General features: G+C 42.8%; 3 protein-coding genes across 6 annotated transcripts; 2 read left to right on the top strand and 1 right to left on the bottom strand.

Moving 5' to 3' along the window:
• The first annotated feature begins 40 nt into the window (after positions 1-40).
• Positions 41-3,944, top strand: LOC136433537 (tripartite motif-containing protein 2-like). The gene is made up of 3 exons (XM_066425847.1): positions 41-676; positions 1,129-1,327; positions 1,653-3,944. The coding sequence occupies exons 1-3, from the start codon at positions 556-558 to the stop codon at positions 2,608-2,610; spliced, it is 1,278 nt and encodes a 425-aa protein (XP_066281944.1). The 5' UTR covers positions 41-555; the 3' UTR covers positions 2,611-3,944.
• Positions 3,521-8,444, bottom strand: LOC136433535 (kelch-like protein 29). The gene is made up of 3 exons (XM_066425846.1): positions 8,145-8,444; positions 6,934-6,995; positions 3,521-6,242 (listed from the first exon to the last, which is right to left on the bottom strand). Exons 1-3 carry the CDS (start codon positions 8,402-8,404, stop codon positions 4,687-4,689), a joined length of 1,878 nt encoding a protein of 625 aa, XP_066281943.1. The 5' UTR covers positions 8,405-8,444; the 3' UTR covers positions 3,521-4,686.
• A 1,428-nt stretch (positions 8,445-9,872) lies between these two features.
• Positions 9,873-15,825, top strand: LOC136433531 (uncharacterized protein C19orf47 homolog). Of its 4 annotated transcripts, none has more exons than XM_066425839.1 (7): positions 9,873-9,975; positions 10,785-10,987; positions 11,491-11,560; positions 11,846-11,929; positions 13,091-13,225; positions 13,623-13,702; positions 13,938-15,825. In XM_066425839.1, the coding sequence occupies exons 1-7, from the start codon at positions 9,960-9,962 to the stop codon at positions 14,481-14,483; spliced, it is 1,134 nt and encodes a 377-aa protein (XP_066281936.1). In that variant the 5' UTR covers positions 9,873-9,959; the 3' UTR covers positions 14,484-15,825. The 4 variants fall into 4 exon arrangements, with proteins under 4 accessions (XP_066281936.1, XP_066281934.1, XP_066281938.1 ...); XM_066425837.1 differs by having other exon boundaries at positions 11,467-11,560; XM_066425841.1 differs by lacking the exon at positions 11,846-11,929.
• The last annotated feature ends 1,809 nt before the right edge of the window (positions 15,826-17,634 follow it).

Below are 17,634 nucleotides of genomic sequence, written 5' to 3'. Positions count from 1 at the left end.
TTTTTGATCCCAAAATGTGCCCAAAGCAAAGTTTCTCACAAATACACAATGTAAAATGCTATCAAGGAAAGAAATTTGTAAGATTAAGAGTTTGATCGAAGAGTCTTTAGGTATGGTTGACCTCTGCCTGGTAGAAAAACTATCTTACTTATCAAGCTTGAGTTTGTCAAATATTGAAGTCATGAATGAGATTGTCGAAAGGTAGGAAATGAAGTATTATTTCAGTATGAAATGTATAATTAACATGCAGGTTATAGTTGCAACGTGTATTTAGTATAGTATAGTAGGCTTTTCACTATATTTCAGTTATGTTGAACCGTACGGGCGCGCCACCTATCTGTTTGTTTCAAAACTACAGACTCGTGACGTCACGCCTTAGCATCAGTCCGTCTCTAAGGCAGCGGTCTTGAGTAAACTATTGTAGCACCGCTCAATTCGCCGAGTGGTTTCATCCGAACAATGGCGATTGCCGTTATGTCTGAGTGACAGGGAGCTGTTGAGCCGCTAAGGACGGCGACTGGGACTTGAGAGTGAATACTGTGTCAGGTTTTCGCCATGGAGAGCCTTCCGGAGTTCACCGAGGACCTGCGGCAGCGGCCCCGGACGGTGGCGGTGGGTAGGCGGGACTGGGGAGAGCCGGGGCCGCCGTCAATGTTGTTTGACAGGGCCGCAAGAGGTGAGACAACATGGACTTATTTATCAGGCGGATATCCAAGTCATCCCTACGTTAATCTTCACCGTTATGAGTATTCCATATGGTGTGTTTCAAGCGATCGTTTACCAACGTCGCCATGGTATGATGGTGGCTACACAAACAGGTTTACAGGTGGCACCGACTCAATAACAATCACGTGTCCTATCTAGTCCGCAATCCTATCAGAGTGTGTCATAAACATGCACCAAATCTTTATTGATCTGTGTAAAGTAGGTTTACTCCCAGCAGCAACCATCATATGTAATACGTATACTTTCTTAAGACAATGTCAAATCACATGCTCATGACTCTGTACATTTCAACATCATTTGTATTTACTAATGAAGGAACTAGGGGGAGTAAGGGGCACTTAGGCAGGTACAGTACATTGTACAGAATGTATTTACAAAACTTTTTCGTGTCTCCTATTGCAGCCCACAGTTGTCGAGCCCCCTGGGCACAGGACCGCACCGCCGTGAGGAACATGGAGCTGTCCTACATCTGGTCCAGCATGTCCCTTACCAGACCCCCCTCCAGCACCTTTGGTGGACCACCCCCCACCAGGGCTGCCGCAGGGGGGCGCAGGCTCTCCAGATTATCCAAAATGTCTTCGAGCAGTGTCATGAAACCAAAGTGAGTCAGTTTAGCTTTGTTTAATCAGGTCTTTGATATCCTGGAATATGGAAGGGAGTTGTGACTTAAGATGTACAAATACACTAGCAGCTAATTACATGTTTACAAGTAACTAATTGCATGTTTACATGAACATTTACATTGCAGCTAATTGAATATGTACATCTAGCACTATATGTTTACTTCATCTGTTATTTTCACCAAGTAGGACTTTGATACTTGGCCTCTCCATATCAAGATGTTGACGTTAAGTCAATGTAGAAAATGATTGAGAAAACCCTTGAATTTTTTTCATGGTTATGACAAAAACTTTTCTTTTGCACAGAACACCTTCCAAGCTGCTGTATGAGTCTGATGCCACTACAACAAGCGAGACTGGGAAGGTGTACTGGCCACGTGGCCTCACTGTCAGCCAGACAGGGGACATCTTCGTGGCCGACACTGCCAACCATCGCATCCAAGTCTACACCCCCTGTGCCATCCACAAGGCTAGTTTTGGCTCCTTTGGGACAGGAACTGGTCAGTTTGACCAGCCTAGTGCAGTGGCCATGTGTGGGGACCACCACATTGCTGTGGCAGATATGAAGAACAAACGTGTGCAAGTCCTGTCTGAAAACGGTCGCCCCAAGCGCATGTTCCATACCCAATGGGAACCTCATAGCATTGTATGTGACCCTGACAGAAACATCATTGTGGCAAACAGCAACAACGAGATTGAGGTGTACTTCCCAGATGGTGAACTGTACACAACTTTTAAAGTAAATGAGAGGCTACCGTATAGGAGCTATCAGTGGCCTTTATTTGTTACCCAGAACACAAGAAATGAAATTGTCGTTTCTGATCCAGTCACCCAGCTTGTCAAGTTCTATGACTATGACGGTGACCTGCAGTCTCAGTTCAGGCCTACGGTGCGGCAAGGGGTTGGCGTACGGGTCATCCCTCGCGGGATTTTCTGTGACCGCGTTGATAACATCTTCCTGGTGGATGGACTGAACCACACCGTGAACTACTACAGCGATAACGGCTGGCACCTGGAGCAGATGCTGACGTCTGCCCACGAGCTGGGTACTCCTCAGGCCGTGGCGCTGACCCCGGAGAAACACCTGGTGGTGACGGAGTGCAGCGTCAACGGCAGTCACTGTGTCAAAATCTTCCGCGGTTTTTCTTGCGAGTGTCACAAGTCCCGCCCAGGGTCGGTGAAGCGAAAGTCAGCTGGCTTACAGCCCGCAAAGAGTGCCCCCGCAGCCATGATATCAATGGGTATTTCTGCAATACGAGAATAATGTGTGCTGTAATTGAACACCAGATAGCTGGCTGTTATTCATAAGGTGAAGCCAACCATTGAGGTGAAGTCAACACATTGAGTGCACTCTGAAAGAGGCCACCTGACCAAGCTGCGCCCGAGTGAATGTTACCATGTAATGAAGATATGCAAGACTGAAGTTTAATACTTGCCTACCATTGAAGCATGGAAATAAATACTAAACATGACAAAAGTAGTGAACCAAAGGCCGCTGCTGTAATTACAAAGCCTTATTTGAGATCGACAAGAACCTTGGAACCCAAATTTTGCCAATCTTAAACATAGATTATTAGTAATACTAGTAATCCATGTTTAAGATCCGTCCCAGATGAGTATACTGGTGTTCTACCAGTATCATATATTGTGTGTGCAATATTACTATTGTACCTTAAGTTTAGTTGATGTATTTTTACATCTGCCGGTAGAGTGTTATGAATATTTGAGATCGGAACATCCCAGCATGGGATATTTGAAATTGATGTTGATTTACAAATCCACCATTGACTGTAGGAAAGTGATTACTCAAGACATTTTGATCTTGTATACATTACAAATAAGTCCAATTGTACTGTAGACCCAGTGTCGTGTTTATGAAGGTTAGACATCCAGGTAAGAAGATACGCTAGAAAACATTTACTCATCCAATTGCTTGATTAACTGTTTTCTTCTTGTAAGTGTGAGGAATGATTTATGCACAGTTGAGATTCTATGCTTTATACTTGGTATGTTGTGATGCACCATTCCTTTTCCAGTGATTGAAGTGCACTCAGTCCCTACCGTTGTGCCAAATTAGTAACTTTGTATTTCTGTTCAACAGTTGTCACATGATGCCAAATTATGGCTTCTTGGTTGCTAGTAGAGAAATAAGTTGTTTCTGTGATCGATCAAAGTGTGATGTGGAATTGTTTTATTTTAAGTTCTAATACTTTAACAACAATTAGTTCACAAGCAGATCTTAAATCAGGGAAATACATGTATCACTGCATTGACATGATTGCTGCTATTACTAGATTCTGGTTTTGAAATATATGTACATTGTAACTATATTTGACAGAGAATGAGAATGACATTGATTACGTCCTAACAAGATACCTCTACTGCTGCTAGAGTTTACAAAGTGGAATGAAATCAGGTGCAGCGTTTACACACTTAGTCTGAAATTATACATCTTTTCTGCACTAAAACTATGTTGTATTGTCACCACCCTGGTAACTAATGGTACTTGAAAGTTGTTATTATATCATTCTGCCTTTCACATTAGTATGTGTCACCATGACATTATTTGATGATGACAATAAAATCAAATAAAATTTAGTTATTGTCAGTTTCTAATATTTACCAACTGCTTGTCATTTTTAGTGTGATCTATTATCTCCCCATATATTAGATGAATACATAATATAATTTACAAAAGCTAAACTACAATATTAGTAGAATTGTAAACATTTGACAGCAGCATACTGCTTGCTGTACTTTAAGTGTAAAAGCTAGTACTGTACATAACAAGACATACTGAAACAATGTTACAGCTTGGCTTACTCTAAAGTCAGTGTCACTATTCTTCTATCACCACTGAAAATAATACTTCTTATAAAAGTGCACAAGAGACATTACAAGTCTTCAGTCTTGTTTCACAACAGGGAACAAAATGTACCGTTATAGCTAGTGTCAATATCTAGTCTTTCACAATACAGTTCACAGCATATTCTAACCAAGTGAACACTAGCTCTAGAAGCAAATAGCAAATTAATGTTTCACTTTTGGCAATCATTAGCTTGTTTGCCATCATCCATAGTTACTGTTGGCTCAATCTTTAAACTTGCTAACTACTGTGGTTAACAAGCAAAACGATTGAGCCAGTGGTTACTACGGAGGAAGGTACCCAGGCTAGGAAATAATTCCTTCATATAACTTAATGGTTTACTCTTGGCAACCATTCCTTGCGGTATTTAATGACCACAGCCAGTGTACAAAAGTTCATTTCCTGTATAGGAAAATAATTCCTGTCACTCAACATTGGACACCTTTCATCTGTGGCACAGTACACAACATACAACTACTGACTGGTGCCAAAGAAAATGGTGCAGCCGTCCCATGGAAGGGAAGGCTTGTAGTGCCAGTCCTGTCCCGGCCTCAACATCGACTGCCAGAGATATGGACACTGGCCATTGACTGGTCTCTTCCTCAGAAGATGCCAGCCAAATTGTTGCAACATGATATGGTAGTCATCAACTGTGTCAGAAGGAGAGGGCAGCCCAAAGTGACGCACTTCCGCCCATTTGGCCAGCCTTTCACAAAAACGCAGCATTGACTTCTTGTAGGGAAAGCACAGTGCTGATTTAGATGCTGGAATAGGGAGACATGCAACATGCGGTGTCTTTGGGAGAAATGTCAGTGGGATGACAGAATCAGACCAGGTAGAGGAACTGACATCAAAACATTGCAGGGTCTTGTATGCTTGCCCTGGATCAGCACTTTCGCCTAGTACCCAGATTTTCTGCTGTTGAACCACTGCTTCATACTGTATCAATGGAAAAGGCAATCCTGGAAGCTCCTCACAACTAGCAGTATCAATAGAATGCTCCACAGACAAGGAAAACATCCTTGACACAATAGATCCTGTACTTGGATTTCTCTCACTGCAAAGTGCATAGACATTCTTGCTTCCATTCACTGATACCAGTTTGTCACATGCCACATTTCCAGGTAGTCTGGTGCTTAACTCGACTAGCTGGGTGACTTGGACGTCATACACACGGCCAGAGGATGTCCCTACCATGAGACTCAGTGCTGGTCCTGACCCAAACGTGGTTGCACAAGTAACAGACTCTCCGCCCTGCAGACATAGGGTCTGCAGCTCGTACCATCTGTTGTGTTTCACCACAAAGCAAGCCAGGTGGGCTCTCGAACCGTCCTGCTTCAAAGCACAGATGACTGAGTCAGAGACGGTCAGGACAGGGCGAGTACGACTAGTTTGCAGGTCACCCTTCTTGCCCTCCTCTGTTATCTGATACTCCATTGCCTCATCAATAAACTCAGGACATGCTGCTCGAATCAATGGCTCTTTCATCACAACATCTATCACATAAGAGGCTTGCATAAGAGGAAAGCGGACGTTGGACATAAGCTCTTTGATGTGCTGCTCCCTTGATGAGTCTGCCTGGACCCACCTCAGCACACTTTGGAACACAAGCTCCTCATGGCTCTCAGCTGTTACTTTCTTACCTCCAAGAACTCTTTTGTTATCTGTAAGAAACATTGCTAACTCATCTTTCGTCATATCTAAGAAATCCTCTGTCATAGCAAAGACAAAAAACTCGGTCATTATCTTATCTCTAGCTGCAAGTTCCAACTTATCACTTCTGTACTTCTGCCCAAGGCGGTACATGAAGAGCACACTGTCAGGTGACAACTTCTTTGCCAGATCAAGGAGGTTGGCGAGATAGTCAACCATTCGCTGCTTCAAGTCTGCCAGGAGCAGCATGTCCGCCGCCTGTAGAACCTCCACAGCTGTCCACACGTTCACGCTGCAGCTGCCTGTGTAGAGGAAGGCCAGCACCTGTTCCATAGCATCGGCCGAGATCTCTCCGACTTTCACCTCCTTCTGTTGGCCTGAAAAAAACTGGTCAGTGAGCAAAACACTACGACAGGACACACTGACAGATTATTGCACATTTAATGGTTCTAATTGCCTATGTTATCTACTAGTATGAGATTACAAAGCCAGGGATCTCCCTAAAGAATGGAACAGTGGCGCTCCTCCATCCTGTTCTAATCCCAGCTCCATCCTGTTGATTTTGAAAGTTAGGGTATTTTTTTCCAATTTTTACCCAGCAAAGCCTGTAATTGTGCTCAAAACTGGAAATTACAGATGTAAAGCTGAAGTTGCAGGAAATGACTTCCATTATGTCTGAAAAAGGCAAAATACAACAGCCGCTGTCCTTCGGAGAGGTGTGCACCCCCCTCCAGACCTCGCCCCCTCGCGGCACTTATCCTGTGCCTGGCACACTCCCCCCATCCTGCTCTATATTTCTAGGGAGATCCCTGCAAAGCACTATCAAATTGACAGATATGTACCACTTAGCTGGTTTACATTACTTAGTATATAAATTTACATTATGCAGCCTTCGAATTGTTGATCGGCCTATAGACCAGACATGATGGTAACCGGAGAGTGTAAGAAGCCCTAAATGGCAGCGCCTGTCGATGTTGACGAGTTTGGAATAGGTTTCACAAAGTTGTTATGATCAAGAATAATTGCAAGTGCTGTTGATAGAATGTCTTGATTAAATAGGTAGCTCACCTTCTATAAACGCTTGGTTGAATAGACCCAGGAAGTAATCACTCTGGGCTGCCAACACACACCTGTTAACATTGATACATACATGTAGTTAACGTAAGTTACTGTAAGTTACAGAGGTAGGGATGTCCCTTTTCCTCAACTGGCAGCAGCCTCTCAGTTTAGCTTCTGGTTCCAATAAGTGGCTTTCTGCGAGACCGGGGATAAGACATCTTGGTTTGGGAAATCCTCCTGATTGCCCCCTTAATCAAAGCAATGAACTTTTATCTACAGGGTTGACAAAAGCACCTTGACCTGTTCATAAACGCTCCTTGATTAAAGCAAGGATTAAAGCTAGGAGGAGGAACGCCTGCCTCACCTTTTTCTTTAAGCTATTTAATAACTATATCAATATTAACATAGATAGTCTACTGAAACTAGCTCAGGGGCGCACCCAGGGGAGCCACACGCTCAAATTTCAACCACTTAACGCCCGGACAGACTCATACAAACATTCATTCTTCCCCGGCACCATCCCCGAGTGGAACGCCCTGCCTGGCGCGGTTGTTACGGCTCCCACTAGCCTGGGACCTCCTCCCCCCCTACTTTGCCCCTCGAGGTGTTATTTGGGGGTTATCGAAGTTGAAGTTGAAAGCTAGGTTTTACAAACTTTGAATAAAATTAATGAATATGTAAATTCATCCAACAGAGACATCAGTCAACAAAAGAAGCAAATTCCCGTTATCCTGGTATCCCAAACCTTAGCTTCCGTCTCTTCTGTCCTCTCCGCAAATAGGATTATTTGCGGAGAGGACAGAAGAGACTGGAGAGCTAATACTAGTAGGTTTGGATACCAGGCTTAATTCCTGTTTCCTTTATTTTCAAGTCAAGTTATAACCCTAGTTTTAACTTCGTATTAAATTCCAGCGAAAACGTACAAAGTGAAACTTCCAAGACGATAACTGACTTTGGCAGAATTGGAAACTTTCACTTTCCTTCGATGGAACATGATACGTACTCCCAAGGAGTATTTTAACCCCCTTGGTACTCCCTATCCAGGGAGGTTGACCTCCTCTGAAAAGAATTCTTCGAATTTCCAACATGCATAATTTCGTAAACCCTTTGTTTCAAAGCTTGGATTTGATTACACCCAGACTCCACGCCGTTAGTCGCACAGTAACACTATAAACTTAGTTCTACAACAACTCATTTAAACGTGATTTCAGACTCCTCACCTGTGTGCCGGGAAGTTTCGTCCTTCCACAACAACCGCGACATCGCAGAAATGGCCAGCTTCTCTCTGCTCGTTGAGACGCCGGTAAAACGCCCGTTCGAATTCATGCTTGTCTCCGGGGCCGAAAATCTCCGTGAATTCGTCCCCTCGCTGTCCCCCGTCATCTTTCTCAACGCTGACAGATACTTCAACTTTGTCAACTGTCGACTGCCTGCTAGCCGCCCATGCAGACACAAGACGCCGCAAAATGTACCCCGCCATTTTGAGGACTGTGGTCACAAAGGGGACCCTAGAAGACGCTTGAAAAAAAAAGATTTGCACTTTCATTTGCATATCTATTTTGCATAAAGAACATTGTAGCGTTACATGCTGTATTGTAACCAAGATCGTTGCTGTAATATTGGGAAACAGTATCTTTTATTAAAGTGGTCGTGTATTAAACGGGTGTTCAGTTTACTATCAGCAAGGCCTTGCTACTAGCTTACTTATACTATAAGATAAAGTTATAGGTAGTTCACTCACCCTCCTCCAGCAGGCCTGATTCCCTCGGGAGACTGTGGGCCGAGGCAATCAGGCCTACTGGAGGAGGGTGAGTTTACTGTACGGATACCGTGAATGTGGAACTAGCTCAATCTCCAAGCAGATCTAAAGGTTGCAAAGACCGTATTCAACGTCAACTGACAAAAGGAGTTTTTATCGCAATCTAACAGTTGCAATAAAAACTCATTTTGCCGGTTGGATCAAGGAGGTTGGATACGGTCTTTGCAATCTTTATCCAGCATAGATCTATACAGATAAATTCAAACATGTTCAAACGTTTATTTTCATTTGTTTGAACAATTTAGAACTGTTGTGACTTACAAGGGTGAGTCAGAATAAAACGCCCTTAGTACAATAGCAGGTCTAGCTTTGTATGAAATGAGTTGAAATTAGCCTGATTTCAATCAAGCCTCCTGTGACCGCTCGCCGCCCTGTAACCCCCGGACAGCTGGAGTTTGCGTAATACAGACTAAGTTGTAATTTGGCACAAATGTAAAGGAACTTTTATAAGAAATAAATAAAACGTATGATCAATATTTAAGTCCTATCCGCGTGTTGCAGTGGTTTGCGCCCTCTACCTCTCACCACATCTAGCTCAAATTCCGTGCCCATCGGCCCGCGGGTGCGCGCCCGGACCTGGTCACGACTGAGCCGCATTGTCCTCGATATCGGATGGGGACATAAAGTCGGCGGCCCCGTATATGAGGGAGCTTTAGGGCTTCATGATCAAACCTCTGCACGTAAAAGAATCAAGCACACTTATGGAGAATAGTAGGGGTGACCCTGTGTGCTTGACCTAAATACGCGAACCTTTAATAGCGAAGCCGCGTTGCACTAACGAAAAAGCGTCATACTTCGCCCTCAGTCTGATGTTCGACCGCTTTACCTTTTACCTTTATGAATATATCCGAGCAAAATCGCGTTTGTGATCATTCCGAATATCCGTAACCTTGCCAAATTTTTACAAAACTTCTCTTCGTCCTTGGTGCTGATCGACTTTTTCCTAAAGATGAACAAGAGAAGACAAAATCATATGTTTCCCCTAGGCCCTAATCTACCACTGGCAAGGCAGTATCTATGGGCAAAAAAACACTGGCCAGTTGGATATTGTTTCCCCCATGGTCACGGGCCAGTTTTCGACCATGGATACTGTCTTGCTACCGACAGATCTGCTTGGAGATTACCTCGATCGGCCCCTGTCTTTTTGTTTGGAATAGTCCATAATCAAGTATCGCGAGATTGGGCGAGAGTGGACGTATCCTGGTTTGGGGCTAAGATGGCGTCGCAGTCTGGTAAGTTTGTAACATTTCTCAGTTTGATGTCTTTAACTCCACTATTGCCCCGTTTAAGTAGTACAGACAAACGACAACCATTACTTCACTTATCAGGGATTCATTTGGTATGATTTTCTGACTAGAGACGTCAACGTAGTGTATGATACGGGCCTAGTTTTCCAGCGATGTTTGCCTTGTGCGTGGATCGTGTTCTGCATACCTCCGTTGCACAGCTGAGGCTAGGACTGTCTGGACTATAGACTAGTCTGTCCAAGACGGAATTCAGGAGTACGAGTGTGATATGATAAAGAAAATAGCTAATTCATAATCTTCATATGGTTTTCAAGAGGGTCAGGCTATTTGATCTTTAGTTCACTTAGTTGAGGAGAACACAGATGGGGAACCAGGACTATGAAAATTATAAACGGGATGGCACTTCGACATGACTCATGAAGGACATGTGCTGATGTGCATAATTTTTCGCGGCACACTTTTATTTACTCCCAGACTTTCGCGTGTATAGATTCACATGCATTTACCAGTTAAAGTTAAGTTGAAAGTCACCATCATCAAACACTTCACACAGCAGACAATTTTTTTAGTCACTATATACTTGTGTCTCTACGGCATTTAAAACTGTTGACCATTCTTCAAATATACTCAGCAGTGTAATGTGAATTTTTTTGGAAATTATTGTTAAGATGTTACTTGTAAGTTGTAAGTACATGTTAAGCTCGAAGGTAACGTTCCATAGAATAAGTGTTGCTGTAGACATTCGCTAAAAAGCCGGTGCGAAATTGACCAAGGCTAATTCTCCACCTGGTTAGAAACCTCGACATGGATCAAGTTCTTCATGGAAGCTGGGATCCCAGCCGGACCAGCCGCGAGCTACGCAGTCACCTTTGCAGACAACAGGATCCAGAAGACAATGCTGCTGGATCTCAGCAAGGAGATCCTGAACGACATGGGGATCGTGGTGGTCGGTGATGTCATAGCCATCCTCAAGCATGCAAAAACTGTGGCACAACAGGTAAGTTGCAGGACTTTGTCCCAATCTATACTATTGTATACAAATCATATCTCTGTACAACAGCTATACAATACAGCTTCAAGCAGCACTTTGCTATATCTACAGGTATAGGTACATGCTCCCTCAATGTAATTCAAATCAAATGAATACCAAATAATCTGTAGAACAAGATTCTGGTAGACTAAGATATGAAATAAGTATACCTGTCCTGAAACTACAGTAGTTACTACGGTAGTTAGATGATATTGGTGATAAATTGGTTTGCACTCAGACTACTACTTGTAGAAGTATCCTACCTTTACGTTCTGAGCTATGAAAATCATCTTTCTTGACTGTGTTGTTTAGATTCAAGGATTATGCCCCGCTGATTTTGCCTCATGTTAATATTCAACATCCCCTGGTGCAGGGAAAGGCACTGAGTGAGACACTGACTAATTCTAAGTAAGGCACTGACTTGTTTGTTTGCCCGTTTGCTCCAGGCTCAGCCATGTTTGTTTCCTCAGGAACAGAGAGACAAGGTGCTACAGGTGTCTGTACCACAGGAACCCCCACGGAGGAAACCTGCAGGCACACGTAGGCCCTTCTTTTCATTCTAATAACCTTCTAGTATAAACTGATCAACTGAAACTATCGGTAACATGTTTCAGTGTAGATAAATAGATTTGATATCTCTGCGTGCTTGGATATTGATAGTTGACATCTCAGATTAAAAGTTTCTAGAAAGGTTTTTACCAATCTCTATTGTACTGAGCAGTTATTTCAAGCCGTTTCTCAGCTAAGTCCTGTCATGTGCTTGTCGCTGTTGTTGTGTGTCACAGTGTCCTAGCTAGATGTCAATGTACTGTCACGTTCTTACAGCGGCAAGCAGGATGGTTGGCCACTACCTCAGGGATTCTCCCAGCAACTCCCCCTATAGGATGTCCCTAGATGGTGGTATCACAAGTAAGCCCAGAAGCTGCCCTTTTTGAACCAGTTGTCACTAAAAGTTACAGAAAATACAGTGTGCCATTGCAGTGTGTTTCACTAAATTATCACCTGCCCTGTAGACTATATTCCTAGATAGCCTTGCCATGTAGAAATGTCTGTTTTTCATGTGTAATGTAATGACAAAGTTAGTGTGCTATGGAATCATGCTTAATCTATATGCATGTGTTCTGAATGGATCATGGAGTTGGATGTGTGCTAACAAAAATTTACCATCAGCATTCCTACATCTAACAAAATGACCAGTACTGGTATGATGTTAGTCTCCAAGCAGACCTACGGGTTGGCAAAGACCGTATCCAACAGGCAGAAGGAGTTTTCATAGCCAACCCAAGGTCTGCTACAACTCAAACAGGGCGGAGCATTTCTATTCAATAAAGGTGCCGCTGCCCCTCCTTGTTGTAATGCTAACAGCCGTACGAATGTCCGGGGTACTAATCTTTTTATGACCAAGCCCAGTCACCCGCGCACGTCCCAGTGGGAGGTTCGCGCCTTGGTTGAGCCTAGTAAAAAGCTCTCACAATAGCAGTTTCTTTCACCCATCTGCGATGTTTGTGGCATCATGGAAAACCGTTCTTACAAAAACATTCGTAGACAATGTTAACTGTTTCGGGTTCAAGCCACTATTACTAGAGATTAACTGCAAGATTCCACGTGACCACATGGCGGGAATTGCCCTTACAGTTCCGACGTAACTGGTCAAAATTGAATGCATTTTGTGACGATTGAAGCAGTTTTGGTAGCGATCTTCGTAACAGATTGATTTTGAAAAAGAGGCCAAGTCTTTTCTGTTGGCAACATTTAGTTTATTTTTCCTGGGAAGTTTAATTTTCGCGGTACAGCCCTGCCCAAGTGAACGGCCTCAGTCGCGGCCTGGAGGTGTCAGCCCGCATGGCGCCGCACGCCCGTGCAGACAGAGAGTAATAAACTCACTTACAGAAGCACAGTTTGATTAGGTAACAATTAGATGTTAATAGCCTTTGTTCAGACCGACTTGTTCCAGACCTTAGATTGCACTATAAGCTCCTTCTTCCAGTTGGATACGGTCTTTGCAATCTATTGGGTCTGGTTGGAGACTAGTATGATGTGACAGCTGACTGTTGTTGTTCCCTGCTGCAGGTATGAAGAGAACTATTGTGACAGACCTGGATGAGGAGGAGGTGGTAGGAGGGATGAAGAAATCCCGCAAAGTGGCCATGCCAGAGGAGGGTTCACAGACCATCATTGTCCGCATGCCAGACAAGATGCCAGCTAGTGAGTGTTACACTATGCAGGGAATAACTTGGCTTGGAACATCTAACAAGCCTACTCATTCTGGATCCTTTATTGCTATTGTACTAAGCCTGGTGAACTTTTGGAAGTCACAAAGGTGATCTAAAGGATCGTGAAATGGGGTATAATAGGAGATCAGTTGTTGCCATGCAGGTCCTCTGGAACAGTGAATTGATTCTTTTCCAGTAAGAGTTACCGGTAGTGGATTAAGTTGGGCCTATGGTTTTAAGAATATATTTTGCTTTATCAAAAGAGAGTTTAACCTGTGTACTTGGTACTTGTTTACATGAATTAGAATATCATAGAGAAAAATTGTAAAGATAGTACTGTAGTTATTTTCCATCAGGTTCATGATTTGATTTTCTCCTTTGTTCTTTAGATTTGGGTCCCAGCAAAAAGGCATCATCTGTGTTTGACCGACTAGGAGGGGACACACCAGCAGACTCTACAAAACCAAAGGTAAGATAAAGGGACCATAACATCTTAGAGACAGCTTTTACTTCCAAGAGATCACATCCTGTTACACACATCTGCTTACATTATCAGTTATTTCCACTAAAGTTGTAGCACCAATGGCTTTATCCAGATTCACCATTTGGACATTTAGACACAAGCTTTACATGCACTCACTGCATAACTTATGTCAGTCATAATATGTGTGTACTTATCCCCTCCAACTTTCCTTGCTTCCCAGGCCTCAGGAGTGTTCAGTCGTCTGGGTGACCAGTCAGAAGCAGCAGAACCAGCACTAGAATATCACGGTGTGCTGAAGCAAAGCCCCAGTGCAGTAAAGGCTCTAGCTGCTGCTCCTCCTACTGCTGCTGCTGCACCTGCCAAGAAAGGTGTCCACGCCAGACTAGGGCCACAGACTGCTGAGAAGGGGATCAGGAAAAGACTGGGTCCAGAAAACGTGGACTCTACGACAGGCACTGCAAAACCCAGCGTGTTGGCCCGTCTTGGGCAGAAGAGAACTGAGAAAATGACAGTAACAAATGTGAAGAAAATGGAGGCGTCGTCTAGTGACTCTGTGTCTGACGATGTTTCTGCCAAACTGTCGGCTGTGAGGAAAATCTCAGGCATTCGGAAGGCTGTGACGCCAGCAGGGAAGAAAGGGAAGGGGTCTGTCTCTGTAGCAAAAGTCAGCAGCTCAGGGATATTTAGTTATGATGACTCTGGGGAAGAAACAGGGAAGAAGGCTGTTGGGGGTGGGAGTGTGTTTGCAAGATTGGGGAAGATCTGAGCTCTTCAGCACAAACCTATTATAAGACTATTTTGTACAACCTTGCTGGATAACAAGATCAGTTTAGTTTGGAGTTTTTATGTACATATCAAATTCTCACCCACTGTATGTATGTATATGCTTGTACATGTACAAGGCTTCGGTACTAGAGCTTGTCAGGTAGGAATCATTAGAATGATTGACTGCAAGCTACAGTATGCATATGTGTGAATGTAGGCTTTATTGTGAGTCTGTGAGAGCATAGTCTGCAGGATATGATGGACCACTAAATTGTGTGCAGAACCATATTGGTTTTTTTTTTACATTTTAGAAAATTTTGAGCTTGTTAGTTGTTTTTTTGTGTGTGGCTACAGAAAGAAATCTACTCTCAGATGATATGGTAGTTTGTGTGGCATGCTGTTTTTTTTTTAAAGAACTCTGTTTCATGTCACGGTCTTCCAGTTTATAGCAGATTTTATTCACCAACACTGCAGAGATGTTTGCTAGCCTGCTCCATTATGGTAGTCTCTTACCAAACTTCATGTGGGATCGTTAAAGGACAACACATTTTAGTATTTTCACTTTTTTGGGTCATTTGGGCATTTTGAATATACCAGATATGGTCATGTTTCATACAAAACAGTTCAATACCATTTGCTACATTGCCATATGATCTTGAATAGCATGAATATATTTTGTTTTAATAGCTTGTGGAAACCCTGAAGGAGGACATGAAACAACTTTCTTTTTTACAGAAAATAGATAATCAGTACTCTTAACCTCTGAACCTTCCTACGACCTACACCTTTTAGGTGCAAAAAGGGTTGACAGAAAGTGAAAAAAAAACAGTTTGACTTTGTTTCCAGTTGACCGTTTTGTTCAGAGCGCAGATACCTTACTTTTGGTACTTTACTGGATCCTTTCATTCACTAGAAAATATTTTCTTCATTTGTTGGTTGATAGTCTTTGTTGAAGTTAACTTTGATGTACCACTGCCAAGTTAAGGTGTGCAAAGACAATACCAGTAGAATGCCATGTTGTTTCATAACATCATTCTGTTGAAAATTGTGTTGCTGAAGGCAAGTCATTTCAATCATGCTGTCAAAAATTTTGTTCATACAGTTCTAGATTGCATAAAACCTCATGGCCTAAGTGTCATCCTGTTTCAGTTCCAGGCTCTACCTTCTACCGGTTTGGTGAAGGTAAAGCCTGGAACTGAAACAGGATGACACTCAGGCTAAAAACCTCATGGCCCAAACCACCTATAAGATTTTGCCAGGGTAATTCATGTTATTATGTTGAGTGACTGTTGTAGAAACATTTGGTTCAAAATATATAACCTCTTTAGGTTTCCATATGGTTACTTCTTGCCGAAAAGTTATTGCCTATATCTAGTACCAGTATAAGCTATTGATGGCGATAGCCAAGCATACCTAAGACATTTATTAGCCAGACAGAATCGATAAGAAGATCTGTCAATTGTGGGCATCAACAGGCATGTTACAAGATACTGGTATTCCCAGTGAACTCACAACGGAACATGATCTCCTCTCGCGTGAAGTCGTAACGTGTCTGTGATAAACGAAATCTATATGCCAAGTCTGAGCCAGACCGCAGAGGAGCAAGAGTAGAATAGACTTGAGTCGTCGGTCAGCATTCCAGTTTGGCTGATCTTCACTTGATGATCACTGACTCTGCCCAACGGATGGTTTTCCTTATATTTGTCCAGTCTTGCTTTGAAGGGAAGTACATTTGGTGTAGTTACTTCTGATAGATATGACACTTTAGACAGGAAATTATGGGAAAAGGGCCAAAGAGAAGTTCTGTCACCATGGGTTACGTTTGTACTTTGTACGGAAACAAACCCGATTCTTGTCCAGCCCGAAACAAAGGTGTCCTTTTGTTTAGTTGTGTGAGTGTTTACGTGTAGGATTTTGCTAAGCAGTAGGTTTGTTGGTCAGTGTATGAAGGGTCTGATGGGTTTTTTTTGACACACACTATATCAGTAATGTCATAGTAGATATAGGGCTACCTTTCCTGGGTTTCCATCTGTTAGTATCTGTTATGGTTGTACCCAAGATGTTTAAATGTATAATAGTAGATGGAGGGATACTTGAGTAAAGAATAGGCTAATAAAGAAAAAACAATCCTTTACGTACAATTACACTTTAATGCTAACATTTTAATAATATAAATGTCACAGTTATGACCACTTAAAATAATTTTAATCAACATTGTCATTTTTTTTTAACATACTGAAGTGCTACTCTGAAGACAAATGGCATAGCGTTCTAAAGCACAAGTTCTAGAATTTGACAGATATCTCCGACTGATACTTAGTTTCAACGTAAAATTATGTTTACTGATCTATTTTACAGGTCTATATAAATCTGTCAAGTGCTTGGCCTTTCAGTCAAACATTAGCTCGATTTACACACACATTTTGGAGACGACACAGAAAACGTGTGTGTATATTAGGCTATAGACCGATCCTGTCGAACACCATATCCATATCGAACGAATAGAAGACCCATAGAATCCCCTGTTCTATTCAGAGCACCTCCGTCAAAAACAGTGTTGGCGGTGCAGAAATGGCACGTGTAAAGTAGGGTACATATATCTGGGACAGGTTTTCCACTGTATTGGTTGAATGCATGCCCAGAACAAAAACAAATTTAAAAAGAAAATAGATCGGGCACTCAAGGAGAGGAATCTTGTACCACATGCTGACTACTACAAATTCCGCTAGCGCAGAGTTTCGTCTCTTCAGTTACTGGTGTGTGAAACTGGTTAACTTGAAAATGAACAGGTAAGTGAAAGGATGCATTTTAATTCTTAGTTACTAAATACCATGCAGCTGTTATACATGCAGTCAATACAGTGGGAACCCTGTCACAGATATATGAACCCTGTTTTACATGTGCATCGACTGCTTGTTAGAAACTGGGCGCTGATGCCCACCGACAAGGGAAAACTATGCGGCGCATACCGAAAACATTACGCTCTCACCTCAACTACATATACCCCCTCTTTAGACAACTCTACCTGGTGGATACAGCCTTCAGCATAGCATTCTTATTTGGCCCGCTTTGAAACGGTTTCAGTGTCACAAAAGCTAAACCGAAGTCAGTGGCATTATTTTCAACTTAGCCGCGGCGGCCATGTTTGGTCC

This window comes from Branchiostoma lanceolatum, chromosome 4 (assembly GCF_035083965.1).
Source record: "Branchiostoma lanceolatum isolate klBraLanc5 chromosome 4, klBraLanc5.hap2, whole genome shotgun sequence".
Lineage (NCBI taxonomy): Eukaryota > Metazoa > Chordata > Leptocardii > Amphioxiformes > Branchiostomatidae > Branchiostoma > Branchiostoma lanceolatum.
This window is presented reverse-complemented; position numbering and strand designations above follow the sequence as displayed.